Source organism: Ixodes scapularis, unplaced genomic scaffold (assembly GCF_016920785.2).
Source record: "Ixodes scapularis isolate PalLabHiFi unplaced genomic scaffold, ASM1692078v2 PGA_scaffold2__306_contigs__length_199485367, whole genome shotgun sequence".
NCBI lineage: Eukaryota > Metazoa > Arthropoda > Arachnida > Ixodida > Ixodidae > Ixodes > Ixodes scapularis.
In genome coordinates this window covers 17,392,752-17,415,626 of record NW_024609857.1, presented here as the reverse complement: position 1 = coordinate 17,415,626, position 22,875 = coordinate 17,392,752, and the positions used below count along the sequence as shown (strand labels likewise).

The following is a 22,875-nucleotide window of genomic DNA, read 5'->3' as shown; positions in this document are numbered from 1 at the left end:
CTTTCCTAGGTAGCACTGTGCAAAGAACTGAAGTATGAGGCAGTTCACTCACTTTTGGTTGGCTGGGTCTCGACACTGGTATCAAGCATCAGGGACAAGAACTTTGAATGGCCAAACATCATCATGTGGACCCTGCACACCGCTGGGTTGATGTCACCAACGTTTTCGGTTTCATAGACTTTACGACAAATTTCCGAGAGAAGCTCGAATGAGACCCTTCCGAAGGTGGATGACCTAAAATAAATGGGTGAGAAACATCACATTAATAGGCTTTCAATCTTGGACAGATGCTGTGAAAATATCACCAAAGTGGAAGTAACATAAAATCTTAAAAGTATATAATAAAGCTAACACATTTTCATCTCTTTCCTGGCCAAAAGGCTGCCAATAATTTTTGACTAAAAATTATACTTGCATCAAAAAATCTGTCTAATTCATTACTTGTCTATTTTTCATGTCACAGAAATATGCCAAACTCAACAAACTGCAATTTACTCACCATTACAGCAATCAAGTCCTCAACTAAAGCCAAACTGAACGGCAGTCAAACTTTCATCAAATCTTGTTCAAAGTAGCGTCACATTCCTATGCTTTAGCCTAGCACAGAATTGTAGTAGATTTTACAACCTATCGTAAAATACCGAGCAAGTGCCCACTTGAAATTTGAAGATAATCGCGACAAAATAGGGGATGGGCGCATGTGAAGTCATTTTTACATATATATGTACTGTGCATATTTTTTCAGATACTTCAAATGTTGGGGGTGGGCGCTTAGTACGGAATGGGCAAATGCACGGTATTCTATGGTAGGTAAGACCTTGCAAAAGTGTCAGCCAAGTCCAATCATTTGCTACAAAAACCGAGTCATCTTATGTAAGTTAGACTAGCATATCAATAACCACCTCAGGCTAGCTGCCATCTTTGTCTGCTGGGCTGTGGAAAGCATTCGTGCGTGGACGCGCAGTAGCTCTCGTCTGCGACACATCAGATGCAGCTCATGCGTCCACAGCCCAGTGACTTAGCATTTTTTGCCTGGGCGATAAGGAAACCAACTCACTTGTCTCAAAGCCAGCACATATTTCAAGATGGCATTTCATTTAAGTTGGTGCATACACCGAAAAAAGACAAAAAGGCCACACTTACTGAAATCCAGACCTCAAGCAGCTCTTGACAAACTGCGGCCAAAGGCCATCTTGACGCACCACACGAGCAAATAAACCTTGGTTTAGGACCTAGCAAAAAAAAACAGTGGTCATTAACCCTTCTCATTAAAACAGTCAACCACTTGTATTTCATCTACTTCTTGACCATTCGTGCCAAACAATGACATGATTAAAGTGATGCTGGCCTCTTCACTGTAGCAAACTTCAGATACAGTGAAACCTCATTAATTCAAACTCTTAATCCAAACTCACAGATTATTCAAACTAACATGCGGGTCCCGTCCTATGTGTTTCTAGGGAAGAAACTACCAGTTATTCAAACTTCGCATTATTCAAAAGAAGTTTTGGTCCCTCTCGGGTTTAAATTATTAAGATTCTACTGTATATAAGTTTTTGAGGCAGGTCTAAAATCTATTAATTCTACAAATCAAACTGCAGATTATAATGTTTGGTGTTTCGTAACTTCAACAAACAAAAAAAAGATGGAAGTTAGTTGCAATAAGCAATGTAATCAGGAAGCTGAAGAATGTATGTCTATGGGGTGACGGTGACACACACACACACACACACACACACACACACACACACACACACACACACACACACACACACACACACACACACACACACACACACACACACACACACACACACACACACACACACACACACACACACACACACACACACACACACACACACACACACACACACACACACACACACACACACACACACACACACACACACACACACACACACACACACACACACACACACACACACACACACACACACACACACACACACACACACACACACACACACACACACACACACACACACACACACACACACACACACACACACACACACACACACACACACACACACACACACACACACACACACACACACACACACACACACACACACACACACACACACACACACACACACACACACACACACACACACACACACACACACACACACACACACACACACACACACACACACACACACACACACACACACACAACACCATGTTGTCTATCTGTTGTTCATTTGAGACTTACAGCGTGTTTGTCAATATAGTTACCTCTGTGCCTAGAGAATGCAGCAAAGTCAGTTACCTTGACAACAGCCAGAGAATCTTGAACCGCTTCCAGCACTGGTTGAGACACTTCCGTTTCTGTTTCTAAGGCAGATGCAAGGCACTGAAGAAGCCTGTGTAGGCAGGCATCCTGAACAGCAGTGTCCTCAAGTCTCTGAGACACACTGCTGCACAGTGTGTTAAGCAGTGCCAACTCCAAGTGCTTTGCTGGTGTGTCGTTCAGCAGCTCCAAAACCATCAATATGTTGTCTTTGCCTGTAAACCAGAGAAGTGGTGATTATGTAGAGTGGATGTACGGAAGCCTGCACCACTATGTGGAGTAAGAAACTACATGTCCATTAGAGTGACTCATTGTTCAATGTGCCAAAACTCTTAGTCGATAAGGTAAGTACTATATCAGAAGCAATATCCCTAATTCAAAAACATAAAAATGAAAGCAGCATTTTCTTTCACACAAAAAAAAAGTTAAATAAAAATCAACTTGTGTGTTTGATCAACTTCAATAATAAAGTTGATTAGACATTCTATCAAGAAGCATTCTTGTGACTGAATAAAATATTCGACCAGAAATCAGCAGACCCCCATTGCAATAGGATTTGAAAAAACCCTACCCCATGACTAAATGGAGCTAAGATGATGAATCAAAACTCACAAAGGAATCTCAGCTTTATCAGCGATGCCAAGGTGCAGCGGACATCCGTTACAACGTCTGAAGAAAGTTCTTCCTCTGGCAGACATTGTTTGAGAAGCATCATGAATGCTTTTGCAAGCCAGAGTCCAAGTTTCTGAGATTTCTCTTCTTGGGTGAGGCCCGTAATAAGAGCACGCAAGAAGCTGGCGACACTGGCTGCAGGCAAGTGGGAAGTCACAGGCCTTTGGGACTGCACCAGCTGCTGCAGATGTTGCCGATGAAGGACGCTGTGTCTCATCAAGAAGGTGAGCATGTCGAGGTGAGCTGGGGATTCCTTGTCACCCAGCAGCTGCTTCAGGTCATCTTCAGAGGGAACATGCAAGAAAAGGATTCATGCACTAAAGCAGAGATTCTCAAACTCTTCAATCTCGAGGAGCCCCTATCTGGCTTGCCCGAGAGCCGAGGAACCCTTGATGGTTTCGGCATTGATATAATAAAGCAATAAAGCAGTGCAGAGCTCTACAAACATTGACAATAAGGCACATACTAGGGTGCATTTAGCTCATAGTTACGCATCAATCAATTGTTCGGATCCGGTAGAACAGTGCCTAAACTGTAAAGACACTTTGCTTGAGAATGAGGATGCTCTGGAACCCATGGGAATATACTCGGGGAAACTCCCCAATTCCTAGGAACCCAGTTTGTGAACCCTAGAAAAAAAAAAGCACTGACCCTGTCTGCTTTCTACCTTGATAAATGACATTTACAAGTGAGATTACATTATAATATGTGCTAAAAATGGCATAAGGCATCACTTAAAAAGTTGTGATTATGAGAAAGTGAGAGAGAGAGAGCACAAATAGGCTCACATGGTAATCACCATGTTGAAAAACAAGCTGCATGAAATAAAATGAAAAGAGAAGAAAAACTCCACACCCCAATGTTAGATACAGTAATCCCTCGTTGTAACGAAATCTTTTTTTCCGAATTATTGCTTTGATCGAAGTTTAGCGTGGTCCCGACCGAAATGCATGCATTTTTAACCGAATCATTCTAAGTGTATCAACGGGCCGACCACGCTTATTACGAAAGCTGAAGTGCCGAAATCAAGTAAGCCTACATGAAGGCGCAAGAAGACCCTTGCGTTCCCTCGCCCTTCTCCTCCAAAGCAAACAGCAAACTGGGAAAACAAAGTAAACGGGTGATGCAGGGCAGAGCGCACAGAGCTGGCAGAGCGCTGCTTCCGATGCCAATGCGTTGACGCGGAGACGCGGGCAGGAGCAGCGTCAACGTTCCGACACTAATCACGGCATCATGCCATCTGCCGCAGGCAACGCCTGCCCGCAGCAGACATTGCCTGAATCCTGTCAGAATCAGGTCAAGGGAGCGATAGAGCCTGGAGGAGATCATCCCTTCGGGAGCTCACAATGCGCACGCCTGCACGGGCACGCCTGCCAATACAGGTACTACACGCATACGTGTCGTATGGGAGATAGGGAGTGTTTACCGAAAATCGCCTAGATCTGCGAGGTTGAGAAAAGTGGCCGGCCCAAGTCCGAAACCGCCAAAAAACAAGTCCGAGAACGCCAAAAAATTCGACATTCTGGCATCGGCTGTTCGACACTATCCACCATCTTGCGGAATAAGCAAGGCATATTGGACGGATTTGAGAAGTTTCTCAAAGAGGAGAAAGCACGCCCATGACCCGAAGATGATTTCTCTCGCAAGTATGCTTGCCGCGCTGGCACACGATTTCTAAATCTGCAACTATCTCTACAGGAGTGTCTGAAGAAATGTTGGCAAGCCACCGAGGATAACTTATTCATTCGCGCTTGTCGACGCGGACGTTCTCGTTGTTGCCCCTGCCACAGATGCTGCAATCGTAGACCTTGCGTGCAGCCAGAGTAAACACGAAGCGACGTCAGAGAGGCACCTCGGGAAACGCCAACAAATGCGGAGACGCAAAACATCCTACGGCAGCTCCTAAACAAAGAGTGCAGCAGAGGTGGCAGTGTTCTTGCGATGCCTGGAGCAGTATGAGGAGAACTGATGCCCGGATAAAATTATCGGCAGGCTCCACTTAATTATTTTTTTACTGGGTAAAGCTGCCGCAAGATGTTCATAACCAAGGTTTGTTTGATTAAATATAGAGTCAAGAGTGTTCCGCAGTGTTCCCGCCCACCTTCAAGGCCGCTGGTACTGTTTTTATGGCTCTATCGCTCTTATCGAATTACTACTTACATAGAATATTTCTGCCGTCCTGTTCACTTCATTCTAATGAGGGATTACTCTACTCTGACATTATATACTCAGGCAACCCATACTCTTTTAGTATAACAATATGTATGCCAAATGTTACAAGCCGCACGACTAAACTGTGCTCATGGTATAAGGTTTCGAGAGTCTCAAAATAGCAGCTGTTGTTTCCTTTTCTTTAGCTTGACGATCTCATTATCCTGGCAAAACATTTAGTATTACCGTTATGGACCTTTCCTTCAAATGACCACACGTGACAGAACACCTCCCCCAATCTTTGGCAGTTTTCCTACACTGCAGTGACCAAAGTGGTGCAGCAATTTCTTTCGTACGAGTGACCCAAAGGAAAGTGCCACAAAAAGGAAGGAAGGACCATACAAGACCATTGCTACAGCTGTTTTGACGACCTAACATTAGTCCTGCAAAAAGACCCAAAATTCAACTCACCCACTTTCAAAGCAAGCATGTAAATGGGCCGACGCTCCAAGAATCGCATAAAGCTTGAGAGGAAAGGCTTCCCATCATGTTCCATCGCTTCTCTGTTTTTACACTTGAGCAAGCAAGAAAGTATCCTGGAAATTGTGGTGGCAGGCAGCAGGGGCGCACTTTCCGCGTTGTCAGAGCTCGAGTGGGCAAATGATGCGCAGAGGAGCTCCTCTATGCTTTTTCTCAGCTGTCTTGAGTTGGACTGCACCACGGCTTTCAGAAGAGTCACAATGTCCACTTCTGAGAGGACAGGTGCAAAGGCAGCCACAAGTTTTGTGCAGTCTAGTCCCTTGGGAAGGCTCTGGTTGATGATTGCACGGACAGATCTGTCCTTCAGGTAACGCAGAGAGACCTCAAGCTTTGAGGAGATGCTTGGTGTTTCCTGAAACGGCAAGATGAAACCCAATATTATAGCCATCCATGAAAACGGTACTGAACCCCAGTGCACCTGTTTATTTGTTTGCATATTAGACAAAGCTTCCAAACTGACACGCACTTAACTAAAAGTAACTCAACTTTCCAAATGTAGGTTAAGTGTAACTAACGGAAAGAAAATGCTTTGGTTTTTGTTTCCTTGTATACATACAGGGTGTGTTTGGTTTTAGTTTGAACATATTTATTTTTAAAAAAGCCTTAAAAGATAGACTAGTGCAGTCTGTGCAGGTGAGTTATACAGCCAAAGGGACATAATACAGGGAACTAATTGTCATGATAAGTCGGATAATAAACTACTAATTGACTTTTTTAATTACTGAAAATAAACACATAGTTTTAGTTAGAAAACTTGCTGAGTATCATCTAAAAGTATTTAATCAGTCAATTCTAAAAAATAATTTAAAGCACCTGCTAAGTGCGGGGGGCACACTAAAGTTTCCACTTGTGCATCAGGTGTAACAATGGCGGTTCAAAAACACAGGTGAAAAGATTATCACCCGCGTTTTTTTCAATATCGCCGGCGTTTCACCTGCAGCACGAGTGGTACCTTTAGTGCCCCCCTGAACTTACCATGTGCTGCGTCTTTTTAACATTGACTAATTAAGGGGTTTCAAAGGACACTCAGCAGGTTTATAAGTGGTACTATACATTCATTTTCACTAATCAAAAATTTAACTAAACAACTTTTTGTTCATTATCCGACTTATCGTTACAATTATCCCCCTATATGATGTCCCCCTGGCCCTATAACAGATGTGCATAGACTGCATTAGTGTACCTTTCACGGCATTTCATAGAATCAAACCCCCTTTATAATGTGGAGCTACGACCCTATTCAAGTAAATCCAAAAAGAAACCCTGCACAGGAGGAGAGGTCTCAATCATCACGAAGCTCATATCACTGCTGAACCATAATGCTATCAGACCATAAGACTATCTAGAAATTATCACGCTTACACACTATCAGGCTATCCTCATTTGAAGAACATATACCATACTCATCAAATTTTGTCTACATCAAGAAATGTCAAATGTGTGTATCAGGTACAGTCCCTTTAAGCCAACAAACATTCTCTAAAGGCCACTCCAGCCTATACACAGAAATGTTTCTAATGATTAAACAAGAAACTGAAAAATGCCCACCAGCAAAATCAGCGTGATCATGTCCAAGAGAAAGCTCGAGTAGTCGAGCATGGCTCCAGAAGCCCCAGCGTCTTCAGCTTCCTCCCTGAGGTACCATGACAGGGTTGTTTCGTGACGAAGCAAGGTGTCCAAGAACACAAGGCAGCACTCCTGGCCATCCTCAAGCTGCAAACACCGCTCAAAGAGCTTCCTTAACACCTTCAGAAAGGCTCGAAGACCACCGAGAAGCTGGAAACGGGAAAACGGTTCAAGTGTCACAAAAAGGCTAGGTGAAGTATTTTTAGCTTGAATGCACTTGAAACGTTTTTGCATCAGGTTCAATCAAACTATGCTGCTGGCTCTATATTCAGAGGTAATGACACTCCTACCGACAGAGTCTCGGAAATATCGCTGCGTGCATCGCCGAGTTGGCATCGTGTGCAGCTCCCACACGGAGGCACGGGGTTCGAATCTCACCAGCCTAGTTTTAAAGCATGAAACGCTTTTTAACCGAACCCCCCAATTCCAAAATTTTGTCCATCCGTCTGTCCGTCATTTTCCGCTACATTTAGCAGGGAAATTGATGTCACACGACTTAACGTCACGAGACATGTGCACCAAGTGGAGAAATTGACGTCAGGTGACCTAGACGTCAATTAAGTTTCAACGCTAGATTTAGCGGGGAAATTCGCATCACATGACCTTAACATCAATCAAGTTTCTTTGTGAAATTTAGACGGAGAAATCGAACGTCAAAGTAGCTGATGTCATGTGAGCTATACAACAATTTAGTGCCTCCGCTAAATTTAGCCGGAAAATGTGTCACGTGACACCAATTCCCTCTTCCCATCTCTTCTCCCTTTCCGATTTCTCCCTTACACTCTCCCATCTCTCTCCACCAACCTACAATTCCCTACCACTCGTTTTATCCAGCAACTCTTCTAAACATTCTAATAGTAGAATTTTGTAACATATTGCTTGTTTTTGAGCAGAATGTCTGTATAAAAGAAGCTTAGACTGGCTGCACCATGTTAGTCACCCTTCTGTCGCCGGCGCAAGATGCTCGATACCTTCTCTTTTAGTTTGTAGGCATAAGCTTGCATCATTAATTACTTTTCAGTTTTACATTTGTCAACCATTTTTATTCGTGACCAATACAATCAACTCTGGCACATTTTAAAACCTTGTTTCTAAGTAAAAAAATGAAATATGTTTACAACGTCGAATCAGAGCACAGCCTCGTAACGCCGAATTAGAGCGCAGCTCTTGAGGAGGAGAGGGGAGGGTACAGGGAGGAGGGTATCCTCCTCCTCCTCCTCCTCCTCCTCCCACCCCCCCCTTACTTCACTCGTGACCCTAGCGACCCTCATGACGGTCGTGATCTTCACTGTGAAGGCCGTGACCTTCATCGTGACTTGCATGAGTGACCTTCATGACGTCACTCGTGACCTTAGTGACCCTTGTGACATGACACGTGACATCATTATGGGAATGCAATGCGCAATTATGCCGATGGCGACATTGCTCAAGCCGGAATTAGGGCGCCTAAGAGCTGCGCTCTAAAAACAAACCACCTTCCAAGGTAAGATTGGTCTTCCCATAGAAGGTTCCCACCCTTTCTATTTCTTGGTACAAAACATAATCATCCGATATAACTACTGCATGTACTTATAAGATCCTGCTTAATAAGTAGTGTTGCAAACACCTTGTTTCATAGCTCCTTTTTCATCAAATGGGTCGCAGTAAAAGAGCGGGCCGTACAAAACAGCCCCAACAATAAGGGCCTCACCTCAGTGCTGTCGAAACAGGCCTTTATGTAGAAGAGAACCTGGTAAAACAGGGCTTTGCACTGGGCCATGTCACACGAATTTACATCCTCAACAATCTGACGCACGGTGGCGCTCGTGGTGTCTTTGCGAACAAACAGGTGGTCGAGGAATGCGTCCTCCAGTTCCTCCGCAGCTGGAGAGCAGAATGCTCCGGCTGCTTTGTCCTTTTGTGGCCTCTGAACAGAAAATACACGCATAATTGATCAAGTTAGGATCATCGCAACAAACCAAGATCGCACTGCAATTGTGTCCAGTGTTAGACTACAGGCAATGCAACAATGCGTGTGCGAGGTCAATTGGTCACCGGCAGAAGGGAGATTAAAACAGGATTAGTATAATTAACCTAACAAGACCTTATATATAAGGTTGCATGTTTTTGGGATTTATTTTCCTTCGAATTCGGGGATGCCTTTTCTTGTGTTTATTTTTTCCCCCGCAGATTTGGCGTTTTCGGAATTACTTTTCGGCGTTGAATAAAAAGTTGGCGTTTGTCGGGCCTCGTAAATGAGACACGGGCATAGAATTCCCCAACCTCCAGAGAACTTGCTCGAGCCCGGAATACTTGAAGAACATTTCAGTACCAAATAAAAGAAGAAAGAAGTAGACTCACGGATAGTTCAGTGAGGCTGTGTTCGAGGCAACGCAAAATAATATAGTAGTAGACATTTTTTTTTTCCCGAAAAGCTTAAGCTTTTTTTAACTTAAAAAAACTCCAATTCAGAATTTTTCGGTTTTCCACGATTTTGATGCAACCGGTTCGAGTGTTCATTTTCCTAGGTTCATCGGTATTTACTGAAAACACGGAGCCTCATAGATAAACAAAGTCAACCTCATCAACCTTCCTAAGAGTGGAGTCAGAATATTTCCATGAAGCCGTCACTGTGCATTTCCCAAACTGCATGCGGCCTCGGACCTTGCTGGTAGTCATTTGGTTTGCCATGGGCAGTCGAGAAATATCTGGCCTTTAATACAACACATTACCGAGGCTACCATTCGCCTGCAACAAAGGTCAGTAGCTGGTGCCAAGAATAAAAAAACAAACATATGAGCTTGGAGCTGTACTATCTGTTCTCCCTACCTCTCACTCTTCATGTAGTGAATCATGAATTCAGAGATTCTCAGTCCATCAAAAGTGTGCTGACAATTCTGTTCAATGCATTAGGGAAAAAGCTAGAACCGTTTGGTTCAAGGAAATGCTGTAACCACTTCCAATCTGAAACTGTCAAACCAAGGTATGGGGTATCAAAGAAATCTCAATACCTAAAAAGTTAATGGGAGCCCCATGGGACCCCCTAGGTATCTAAGAAGCCAATTAAAAAACATTCACAGCTTTATTAATAATGTAATACTAAAACCTACACTATTCAAGAGTAGAGTTTTCAAAGGGCAGTACCACGCCTTATAGTGGATGGTCAAAGTCTGTGAGTAACGTGAGGAAACTATTGAGGAGTACAGGAGACAGGCTAGAGCATGTATAATGCTTACCAACTAGCCCAGCTCACCACCCTTCTACAATGCCAAGCCTGCTTACCTTCTGAGGCATGGCCCCGCCAGACCAAATGCTGATATACCGCCTCAGAGACTTGGACAGCAATGCTGATCGCTCGTTCAGAAATTTACAGAGGGCTTGGGGCTGTTGCTGGTAATGCAGGATGTCCTTGATCACAGAGTGGACATACAGCTTGCACACTGTGGACAAAGACAGGGAGGGAATGGAATATGTTGAATCAAAACCTGCAAACATGGTACAATACGCTGGGAGAGATATCTTGCCTGCCGAGGGAAACCCACAAAATGTAACAGTGTCACTCGTAATAGTTAGCACCTTCCTATGCGGGCCGCAAGTCCGTCTGCTTCTTTTGCAACACCGAGCTCTAATTGGTTCTGAATGAAGGACAGTGGGTAGACCTCGAGGCAGCTTGCTTTCAGGTCTACCCACTATCCTTCGATCAGAGCCAATCAGAGCTCGGCGACTCTCTGACGTCACCGCAACTCTTGCGCAAGATGCAGACGACCTTGCTCTCCACATAGGTTTGCATCATGCTGTCGGAAAAAGAGCACTTAATTATTAGCACCTCAAAACAAAAGAAATTGCTATATTTACAACCCAAAGAAAAAAACAGTGAAGAACTCATGACTAACTTAGGCAGATCATGTGGGGATTTCTAAAATACAACTAAAGCCTATCTTGTGTATCTTGGTTTTAAAAGGTGCGACAAGACAAGCACAAAGTAAAGACGAGACAGACGACAGCGCAGTCACGTCTTTACTTGGTCTGAGTTGTTTGTCTTGTCTTTACTAATTGTCCTTGTCTCGTCGCACTGTTTTAAACCAAGATGCTCATCAAACAACTAGAACAAACATACCTTCTAGCAACCTATTTTGTGGCTTGCATTCATCAGGCTGGAAGCATCTTGGTCAACTTGTAAATGGTATAGTGGTGCTTGTTCGTATAATAAAGAGGTGCTAAAATAGTGTCAACTACCTACTTATCCCCATATTGATACAATGAAACCTTCTACAATACATGCATGCAAAATGCCTGGACACATTCACAGAGGGAGCACTTTGATGTAATAGGCTTTTAAAGCCACAAATGGAGGACAATAATTCTACACGTTCAAAAGTTCAAGAAATACACTTACGGGGATCTGATGAGTCACCAAGTGCTTTGAGCACAGCTGGCAGCAGTGGGCTGAAGTACTTCCTGCAAAAAAATGAAAACGAAAATTACAACACACTAGGGATGTGAAGATGGTTCCTTTGGGATAAAATCAAATATACCGTAATATCCCGAGTCATCGCCCACCCCCCAACCGCCTGAAATTCGTTAAAAAAGTGGGGTGGGCCATGTCTCGGTGGGTGAGCACAAACACTTGAAAAAAACGGAAAAACCGCCTATTTTTCTCTGCGTATCTAGCGCTGATGCACAAGAGATACATCAAACTCAAAACTCGACTTAGTTTCATTGTTTTATAGAAAAAAATGCTCACGAAAGAATATTTTACTATAGCGAAGTCCGTTGCTTGCATACGCGCTAGAAACACCGCCCATCTGCATATAGCACGAACGTTTGTTCCGTGAAAGAATGTCACCATTATGTTCTCCTAGTTAGTAAAAAAAAAGAAAGAAAAGTCTACAAGAAAATAGAAAAACCGACCAGGCGCAACGAGCGAGCGAGCGGACCAAAGAAGCGACCAAGAGCAATGCTGGGAAAGCGGGAAAGCCGGCGGTAGCGTTGGCAAATACTTTGGCGTCGGGCCAAGTCGGGCGCCTTGTCAATTGCAAGCTCTTGCGCAACTTTCTTGTTTGGTGCGTACATATGTGCGTCCGTGCACGGCGGGCTATCAATGCACGGTTGGGACTCTCTGCAAACGTCTGTGTAGGACGTTCCAGCAAAGCTTTATTTACGCTTTGGTTGTGCCTAAAATATTGCACAAACCGCGGTCGCGACGGGCGGGAAGAAGGAGCGGGTTCGCGGTGACCTTACTTCGGCGGAGACAGACTTTGACCTAACACTCCGCGGTTACGTTAACAGACTCCTATTTTGTTATCTCCATCGTTTTCTTTTCGCACGGATACACGACCACTTCGGGGTCGCTCACGGAGGAAATGCGTAAACAAAAAGAAGTGTCTTCCCCTCCTTCGTTTTACTTTGTCACGGACGTCCTCCAACTGTAAGGTCCGCGGCCGCGTCATTCGGGTAGGATGAGTGTTCGCGGATCACAGAGTCCGCGCTGGGGTATTTGAAGGGGTGGGCGATGACTTGGTGTTTTTTCGGAAATCGATATTGGCCCAAAAAATGGGGTGGGCGATGGCTCGGGGATGGGCGATGACTCGGGATATTACGGTAAACAAAATTGTCCCACTATTCAAGTAATTTCTAATCCAAATAAATATTTTAACATTAAATAGAAATTGTTAATATTGGGCCTAATAGTAGTTCTGACAAAATAGGAAAGCTAAAAATAAGTTACTTAGATTACTGTAAACGACTTAATTTTCGTGAAAAACTCATTTTCGTGAATTTCGCAGATCGTCTACATTTGGCGAAAAATAGGTCCCGCGAACAATTCCGGTAAAATGTAAAAACACATTGGGATCTATATTGAGATCCCCCGGCGCCGCGAAAATTAGAACCCGCAAATTATTCCAAAACTTCATCTTTGGCCTAAATCGCGAAATATGGAGCCCGAGAAAAATAAGTCATTTATATCATGATATATACAATATTGCAATACAAAATCAACAATTCAGTTGCAAATATTTCACAAAATAGAAGACATCAGCAAAATCTTATACCTTATTTACTCGAGTAATAGGCGCACTACTTATGAACAAGGCCCTTGTGTCTACTTTCCCGCAAAGCACACATACAGCCAATCATCGCGTCGCGCATAAATAACATAGCGAATAACTAGATCGAGAACATGAGTCTCCATACAAATGCAATCTTCACAGACTGTATCGTCGCGCAAAGACGTTATTTCTGTCCTGTAAACAGCTGGAATCATGCTGTCGATCACAATGATTGGCAATCCGCATGCTTCACGGAAAAGCAAACCCTCAGGTTTTCTTCATAAACAGTGCAGCTATTACTCAAGTAAATACGGTGTGTGAATCCTAAGCAAGAACCGATTTTTGGTTGTTTGTAAACAAAAATAAAATTGTTTTCTAGTGTAACAGACACAAATCTAAAGTTACAATATCTACAAGACCTGCCCAAAAGGCGTTTTTTCCTAAATGCATTGTTGCAATGGCATAGCCAAAAGGAGAAATAGAGGGGGGGGGGGAGGCTTACGGAACTTCAGTTCCCCCCTTCCCAAAATCCAGCCGACGTTAGAATTTACATGTGCATTTTGACGCCCGCCCCCTCCTCCCAACCCAAGTCACAAGGCATGGACATCCAAGCACCTCAGCCGCCATCTTCTGAAAAAAATTCCCGGCTACGCCATTGCATTGTTGCAATGTGGAAAAGAAGCAACTGCAACACTGCTGTAGGTGTGCCCAGCCACAGTGCACCCGTGCCACATGGGAAAGTATGCTTACGGGAGCTAGAATAAGTCGAAGAAAAAGTAATGTGACACTATTATAAAATATCCCAAATTCTCAAATATGTATTATGTATTATGTAATAAATAAAATATACCTTTCCAATGCAAGTCAAAAGACCAATTAAATATATAACTGTTAAATATTTGCACCTGTTCAGAACAAGGCACAAAGCAAATCTCCCATTCCAGTCAGCACCACACATGAAAATACCTCTCATCTGTCCTGGACTAACTGTATTAGATAAAGAACTGCCAATATTTTCAGAACACCGGGTCATATTTAACACTGCCTACATACAGACCACCTCCTGTTCTATGACAGCTGGCTTACGAAATGTTTGTCTGCCCTAAGATAGAATATGAAGTTGCCATTTAGTCTTACCACCAAGTCTACCCCTCTATTAGCCTGGAATCCATTCAAGACCAAGTTGCCTGAATTATTTTATCAAGCTGCGAACATACTGCAAGTGCCTTGGCTATGAGGGATTTGCTGTCCTTTATCACTTTTGTTTTCATAACATCTTTTATAGCCCACAACTTCTGACAACATTCTAACTCCTTCCATGTATGCGGCATTCCTAGCTTCACTAATACTTTCAACAATGAACTGCCATATTCTGTTTTGGTCATGAAATTAAACTTTACAGCGGCAGGAAGCAAAACCTACCCAGCCTGGAATGACTCCATTTCTTTCAGGTCACCCAGCGTTTCTTCAGTTTGTTGCAGTATGTCTGAAACAAACACGCGAAATAAGCAAATATGTGACGCTTTATGTGATTCTAATGCAGTTATGCCCAGCAGTTACTATTCTACATTATGTGTCATAGTAGCAACTTAATTTTATGCCATATTCTATTCCTTAGAATAAAATATGGTATGTGCTACCATAGGCTCTAAGCCGATGTAGTACACTAGATGTGCTATCATATGCTTACAGTTCACATATTAGAGCGCAGCTCTTAGGCGCCCGTTTCCGGCTTGAGCAACGTCGGCGTCGGCGTAACCGCGCAGTGCATGATGGGTAAATTTCCCCGCTAAATGTAGCGGAAAATTTTCCCCGCTAGCAGAAAAATTTCCCCTAAATGGGGGCGAGCTGGAGAGGAGGAAGGCCATTGCCCCCTTTCCGCACCTTCCCCTCCTCCTACTCCTCAAAAGCTGCGCTTTAATTCGGCGTTACAGGGAGTTGTAAACGGCTTTCATTTTTTTTTTTTTTTCTTTAATTGACATGGTTATTGCATGACACATATGGCACATGCTCCAGGGATACTTGAAAAGCATTCGCAAAGCCTTTACACACATATATTAGTCATTTTTGTCTGCTCACAATGCAATAACTTCCAAGATTACATTATGTCAAAGTTTGATGAAGATCCTGTTTCACCTTGCAATGGAGAGCAGCAGATGCTACGCGCATTCCCGGTAAATCCAGCGCTGTGAACATACCATGTGATTACGTGTTGCGTGCATCACTGTGGTTCTCCCAAAGGTTGTGTTACATTCATACTGCATTGGATTGGCTCCAACGTTCGCAGCATCTGCTGTGATCCATCACAAAGTGAAATGGAGTTTACCATTTTAGAAAAATGCAAATGACCCTACAAAGTGTGCTGCAATTGATAGCAGCAGCTGTTGCATTATTGAGAGACATGTTTTAGAACATTTGTTGTTAGTCAATGTGCTTTAGAATATTTGCCTTGGGAGCTTTGCTTTTATAAAATAGTTGTAGGAGATGGGCTTTAGGGGATGTGTGCCTAGCGGAATGCTTTTACAGGATGGGCTTCTACAAGATGTGCCTTTGGCGAGATTATGACACTAAGTAGGGGAGGGAAGAGAGAAAAGAGGAGTGATAGCATGTCTTGCCTCAGATGATGCAGTTGTGCGAGAAGCAATGGCGATGGGGGAAAAAGTGACAGAGCGGCAACAATGGTGCAGCGCACGTCCCACAATCATGTGGGGCTTTGCGTACGGACACCGCTGGATTTTGCTGGAAAGGGGGCACTAAAAGCTGCCGCCATAAAAAGCCAGAGGCGCTTACCCCGAAGGTTGAGCCCGGCCACGCCTCCGGCCGCTCCGTGAGCCGTGACGCACCGCATGACCTCGCTGTTGAGTCCGTTAGGATCGCTGAGCACCAGCTTCACTGACTCCAGGAGCAACCGCACCAGCTCGAGGTGCTGGCCCTGCCTCAGCTTCTCCATCCAGATGCCCACCTCCCAGCCGTAATCTTCCAGGACGTTAACCTTGCACAAGAGCTGGAAGGGATGCGTCACACAGCCTGGTGAGACAGCACCACCTAGACTAGAAAGACTTGTGCGCTCAAAAATGAACACCATCCCACGATTGGGTGTGTCAACGCTCATCTGGGACTTCTGTCCAATCAATGTGCCAATTAGAACCTCCGCATTAGCCTCATGCCTAATCGCCGAACTAGATTCGTCATGGTGGGACAAAGTTCCATGAACAGAAGAGGTTTTGGTTAGTCCAGATGGCATCCCATGAGGCTCCGGTTTCACAAAAAGGGATCTCATGTACGCAGAACCGGATTCAGACTGTGCCAATGGTGAGGAACAGATCTGATTCACTAAAGCAGAGAATACAAAATTTGGCAACCACCAGCAACAATCTTCAGTCCCCAAGTTTTTAAACATAAAACAGCTACACTCATTTTACTGTAGCTACCCTTTTTCATCATTACCTTGCTATAGGTTACACATGCAGCCATTGGAATTCTTCTCTATGTTCAACTGTATTATAAAAAAACTTAGTGACCCTCCACTCCGTAAAGAAGGATAACCAGCAAAGCTGTATTGGGATGACTATATTGACAACTACATTGCGCGGACGCTAGTCTTTCCTCCCCGACGTAGCCGTTGATGGTGGCGAACCGAGGCACAGCAACTTTTACCAAAGCATTGCGACATGTTCCGCAGACATGCACTTGGTCGACACACTCCGATTGCACCCGCTGCTGCAACGCCACCATTACACAATCACGCTGATATGGATCACGCACGCCGCCGATGGTGGTCAAGTCTCCGGAAAACCACAGTCAATCATGCACCGCACACATGGCACTAAACAAGTTTGCCACAAACTCCCGCTCGAGCCTCGTTGTCATCCCGGGGAAACATTCTGACGGATTGTAGCCACGTCGTCGCCTTGCGCTTTCCAACTCGCGGTACTCGGGGTCCTGACGAGCGCATCGCATATGCTTGGCGTTGGCAATCCACTCCTCGTTGGTCGTTTCTGCTCAAAGACGTCGATCACACTCACGCTTCTGCTGCCGCCGATGCTGTGGACGGGCACGCTGTTGTTCTACGTCGATCAGAGAGCAACCACTCAACAGTCCCGACCCGTCGCCCGCTGCGCGTTCGGCGGCTGCAGCTTCTCTTCGCTTTCACGACCATTTAAACTTTTGCTCTCGTTGTCGCTCTTTGAAGGCATGTTCTCCTTCCTCAGAGCGAACTATGCACGTCCTGCTCATAACGAGTCCAAGGTGCAACTGCTGATAACATCGCTAGGGCAATGACTACATCAGAAGAGAACGAGGCCCTGCGATTGGTGGGTAGACTATGACGTTTTATAATTCTTTTCAACCCCTTCAATCAAAAGCGAAGGAGCGCCGCCGGCACACAAGTGGTGTGAGGAGCGGCGGCCGTGCCGCAAATTCTCTATCTAAATGCTCTGCCCGCGCACGAAAATATTTTCAGAACCTGGCTATAGGCAGCTTTGCTGCAAAAAGCAAACTGTCTAATATTTATAAAAAAATGGTTACTTTCGCATCACGACAACAGACCTCATAAGGCCAGGGTTGTGTTCGATCACGTTTAGCAGAGCTGTTACTAAAAGTCATAGTTGTAAGCAAACAGCCGCATTCCTTACGTTGGTGATGAGCGAAGCCGCCGATCTCCCAACGGCATCTTCCCTGCAACGTGAGAACAGCTCCAGGAGGTGAGAGAAGGGAGATTGTTCTTCACACTGCATGGAAACAAAGGGAATCTTTATCACACAGGGTTGAGACTGCTCAGAAATAAACAATCATAAAGCGTTCCCTGTTTGAAGTAGCAGCTTTTGCTTGAGCAACCTCTTGCCTGTATGAGCTCTCCAACAAGAAAGCTTAAGACATACTTATGAGGGGCGTTCATAAAGTTTGTATTATCGGCACAAAAAATTAAATAAAACAGAACAAAACAGGCATCAACATGAGCGCGCGTCCCTTTAGTTTCCGCACAGTATGAACATTGCATGCTATAGTAGCTCGGAACGCCACCAGGGAGTCAAAACAAAAATGGCATCGCCCGTCGGTGCCAAACACATGTAGTGATCCGTTTTTTGTTTTTTTTTCATTTGAAGGGAGGCAGTGCCAAACATATTCATTCCAATCTGGAAGCGTTGTTTGGTGACAACACCCCAGTTTATGACACTTTGGTTAAATGGTGCAGACGCTTCCAGTTGGGCCAAGTAAGAGGAAAGTATTTCAAGGACGGCGACCAAGTGATTGCTGAAGTCGAGCGGTTCCTGAACACTCAAGACGAGGAGTTCTACAACAACAGCCTCCGGCATGTGGTGCATTGCTAGAAAAAGTGGGTAACTTTTGGTGGCAAACATGTAGAGAAAGTCTCAACTCCTACTCGAGTTTGATCGCTCAATCTCTATTCCTTCGTGACAATAAAACAAACTTTATGAACGCCCCTCGTACAATTGAAATAAAATAAGAAACAAACAGTTCATAACAGTATACTACGCTGCATCATTGTTGAACACTTCTGAAACTGTCACTTTTAATAGTAGTATACACAAGACCTGCTGCCAATGAATATGTGAATAGTTTTCTATTTTCTTTTAAGAAAAATGTATTTCAGTGTTAGTATTTTAGTTGTTTTCGCCATGTATCCCAGTATGTATTTGTATTTCCGAATGCATTTAAAGTACAGTTGAACCTCGATTTTACGAAACCTGATTTTACAAATTTCCCAAATTAACTAACAAATTCGGATTCCCCACGCAGCCTATGCCCGAAAAATGACTTTCTCGATTTTACGAAGTTCCCGATTTAACGAAATAATTAGTGGGTCCCTCCGACTTTGTTAAATCGAGCTTCAGCTGTATCTCTGCCCAACCTTTACTTTCAACTTCCAACCAACATATCCCAAAATCCAAAGTTTCTCTACCTTTCTGACCAACTACCAAAAGCAAGACACGAAGCAACAGATAAGTGCCATAAGTAAGGTTCTGCATTTTCGGTAAATACCAATAAACCCCAGAAGCTAACTTCCAAATCCATATTATTAAAAATAAAAAAAAAATAAAAAATTGAAATTGTTTTAGAATGAAAACACCCATGTTACACAGAAGAAAAAAAAAAATCTCTATCTACGGGTTTATTTTGAGTTAATCCGAAACGCAGCTTCACTGAAAACTGTCTGCGAGGCTGCTTGTCTTTTCAGGAACCCCGCTCATTGTCCCGTTTCTTTCTGTTACCGGTACCAGGATGTTTTTCAAATATTCGAGCCCCATGCACATTCCCTGAAGGGTGAAGAATCCCACGCCGATGTCCTGTTTCCTTCAACAGAAGCTACAATAAGTGGCAATTTTTGTCCGGCTCTAAATATAGAAACCAAATCCAAGTGAATAAAATAAACCAACATAAAAACATCTTAGGAATAAGTGTCACCTAGAACATAAACACAAACAGACAAAGGATAGAAAGGGACAAACACACCGCTGTCTGTCCCTTCCTATCCTTTGTGGATAGAAAGGACAAACAGTGGTGTGCTTGTCCCTTTCAATACCTTTCTGCCCTTGGTGTGTTTGTGTTTACGTTCTACCTGACAGTTATACATAACATGTACCAACTAGCTCAGCTTGTGACTGTAAATACGGACATCCCGGAATACAGAAAAATAAACCCTAAAAAGATTAAGAAACCACGTGAGAAAACAAAGGTAACCTGAGACCTACACCAAACAGAAGAGCCTCCGTGCTGGAACAGGCATCCAGAACCAGGCCGATGGCCCGGAGCTGCAGGCATTCTCCAACGGCCGAGTTGAGGGAGTCCGTCTGGATTCCCCCAATACCGGCCACCAGCTTCCAGTCAAAATCGCCGAGGTCTCCAGTTGCAAACTCCTTGTAGAGGGAAAGCACGTCCAGGATGCTCTGGCAGTAGGAGCCTCTCACGACCGCTGCAAAATGCATGTCAGCCTTGAAGCGTTTCGTCCGATTCTTGCTCCCGTGCGCCAACAATGACTGCTTCTCGAGTGTCGAGACTATGCCTCTGCTCTTCTCTGGTTCTCGGAGCTATGCTTCCACTCTGAGTACGTCTACGGACCAAACAGATCCACTATCGAATGGTCCCGTCGCCTCTACCACTGGGTATTGATGAATGTGCATCTATTTATTCTCTCACAAATTCTAGGCGTAATTTCAGAAAGGTTACGGTGCTTGGAACACATCTCCGATAGGTTGCTTTTATCGCATCTTCGATTGCGGTAAATTTATGATATCGCAGGAGCGCCATGCTTTTGCCTGCCGCAATTAAGGTAGCAGAGTGGCGGAGGTGGACACAGCACACACTTGTTCTGTCATAGGCTGCACTTAAGTTTCACAGCCCACCAAACTTCAGCAGCATATTTTTTGCCAGGCCTTCGACAATTAACCACCAAGGTCGCAACACTCAACAACATGACACACCACCTCTTCACCATAGTTTGTTGCCACTTTGAGACTACTTTCCACGCACACATAGGCCCCCCCCTTCTCTGAAAATATCTGCATCCGCCACCCGACTGTAACATTAATATAAAACGTTGCTTCTCAATTCTATCATCTCTTGGCCTTAGGTAAATCTCATAGTCCTTGAAACCTCTAGACCGTCCACAGACGTCTGCTTCTTACCTGACCCTTTCAGACCAGCAGAGTCCTGAACCGCCGCATCCACCGTTTCCCGATAATGGGATACAAGCTGGTCGGTTGGAGGAACATTCTGGAAGGAAAGCAGACAGCAGGGTAGGCACGATCAGTAAGATGTATTGCCGCATAGCAGTCTGAAAAAGGAATCAATGTTTCACATTACTTGCCTTCCAGACTTCCTGGCAAAGCAAGAGCTCCAGCTTTTCCTTTGAGGCCCCACTCGCAGTCGACCTTGAATCCCTAGCAAAGTCGAGCGCTGCTTTCATTTTCCGGAGAGAGGCGGCGACGAAACGGATGTGCGCCAGTCGCAGGGGAACTTGTACGTCTTCTCCCTGTCTCCCAGAAAGAGAACCTTTTTCAATCTGTCAAAGACAGGTTACGCAGTAAAGGCCGGTTTACACTGCTTACAACCGAGCTTGCTAAAACCTCTTGTGGTTCCTTACGGTAAGAAAACACTTTGGCGCCATTTGTCGGGTATCTGTGGAACTAAGGAATGCAGCGACGCGCCAGGAGTGTAGGCACGCAATATTCTACTGTCATTTATAAGGTTAAGTAAAGTATGAAAGGGTTCATTCGACCGTGCAGTCGCGGTCTTGTCTTCATCCGATCGTCGCTTTCAACATTTCGATTGCTTTTTTTTTTTTTTTTTTTTTGTTGTCTCAATTTTATAGCGGGACAAACCTCGCGATAGAGAGAGAGAGAGAAAACGCGATATTCGTCCAGCAGTCCAATTCACTACCGTATTTACTCGCATAATGAATGCACCCTCCACAACGGGCATTAATATTTTGACTTTTTTTTTTTCCCCTCCCGTAATCGACGCACCTCCAATTTTCGGATCTGCGAGTCTCAAATTGCGTCCAATTTAGCAAGCCACCAAGCCAGTTTTCTTTTGCCACCAAGCGATCAGGCCAAGTCAAGCCAGGCCAGGCCAGGCTGCTCACGTAATGGCCGCAAGTGCGTAGTTGCGGTAGTTACGGAAGTGATCAACCGTGAAACCGAGTGTTGCGCACATTTGACGAAACTTGGGTCGAGGAATTGCCGAGCCCCGGACACTCTTCGCCTATCGGATGCACTGATGTCAAGAAACAAGCCGTCGTCTGTGGTCCGCTTTCAGACAGCGAAATCATGAAAGTGGTTAGGCCTAATTTCACATACTCCGGATAAATGCGTTTATTTAATCCGCAACAGAAAGACACAGCAAGGTGCACGCTGCGCTGTAGGCTGAGAGTGTCTGGTTGCCTCTCCGTGAACGAAACTTGATCGGTGCGAGCGGGCTTCGGGGGTCGGCAGTTGGCGATTAGTTTGGACATCGTACGAGTTCTTGTCTCCGTGAGCGAAACTTGATCCATGCAAGCGGGCTTCGGCGGTCGGGGGTTGGGGGTTGGACTTCGTACGAGTTTTTATATGCGTAGTAGCGGATTATACCTGAGCGTGCCCGCCGGATATACTAGCAATATATATGGCCTAAGAACGGTCGTGTTGCTTTTCAGTCGTGTTGCTTTTCGTGCTGAGTGAGCTTCGTAGAGCACTTTTCCTTCGGCAAAAGGCACTTGGAAAGCGCCCTAAAAAGGTTTGCAATTTATGATGGGGGCGCGCCCCCGACCAGCCGTGGGTGCGCCCCCATCACTGGAGACGTGCCAGAGCACCTTGCTGTGTCATATTGGAACCTAATATGACATTTGCACGAAGTGTGTAAATGCAAAAATTTTACCCCTTGTAATGAACGCCCCCCCCCCCCCCCCCCCTCTCCCAAATATGTGTCAATTTTTCGGAAAAAAAAGTGTGTTCATCATGCGAGAAAATATGGTAATTCTTCGCTCAACCCACGGCTCTTCCGTCTTCAAGGCAGAACAATGAAAGACAGCCACTCGAG

The 22,875-nt window shown here is 44.6% G+C and overlaps 1 protein-coding gene across 1 annotated transcript in view; it reads right to left on the bottom strand.

The window, feature by feature from the left end:
* LOC8043756 (nucleolar pre-ribosomal-associated protein 1) overlaps positions 1 to 22,875 on the bottom strand; it is a 65,092-nt gene that overhangs the window by 12,276 nt on the left and 29,941 nt on the right. The window contains exons 10-24 of the mRNA XM_040218905.3: positions 21,167 to 21,331; positions 20,985 to 21,072; positions 20,052 to 20,272; positions 17,973 to 18,068; positions 16,129 to 16,342; positions 14,761 to 14,824; positions 11,685 to 11,746; positions 10,571 to 10,728; positions 9,000 to 9,215; positions 7,232 to 7,459; positions 5,615 to 6,035; positions 2,933 to 3,274; positions 2,300 to 2,535; positions 1,144 to 1,232; positions 53 to 234 (exon numbers count right to left, since the gene is read on the bottom strand). Of these exons, the coding sequence (XP_040074839.2) occupies positions 53 to 234; positions 1,144 to 1,232; positions 2,300 to 2,535; positions 2,933 to 3,274; positions 5,615 to 6,035; positions 7,232 to 7,459; positions 9,000 to 9,215; positions 10,571 to 10,728; positions 11,685 to 11,746; positions 14,761 to 14,824; positions 16,129 to 16,342; positions 17,973 to 18,068; positions 20,052 to 20,272; positions 20,985 to 21,072; positions 21,167 to 21,331 (2,782 nt within the window). The remainder of the gene's footprint in view (positions 1 to 52; positions 235 to 1,143; positions 1,233 to 2,299; positions 2,536 to 2,932; positions 3,275 to 5,614; positions 6,036 to 7,231; positions 7,460 to 8,999; positions 9,216 to 10,570; positions 10,729 to 11,684; positions 11,747 to 14,760; positions 14,825 to 16,128; positions 16,343 to 17,972; positions 18,069 to 20,051; positions 20,273 to 20,984; positions 21,073 to 21,166; positions 21,332 to 22,875) is intronic.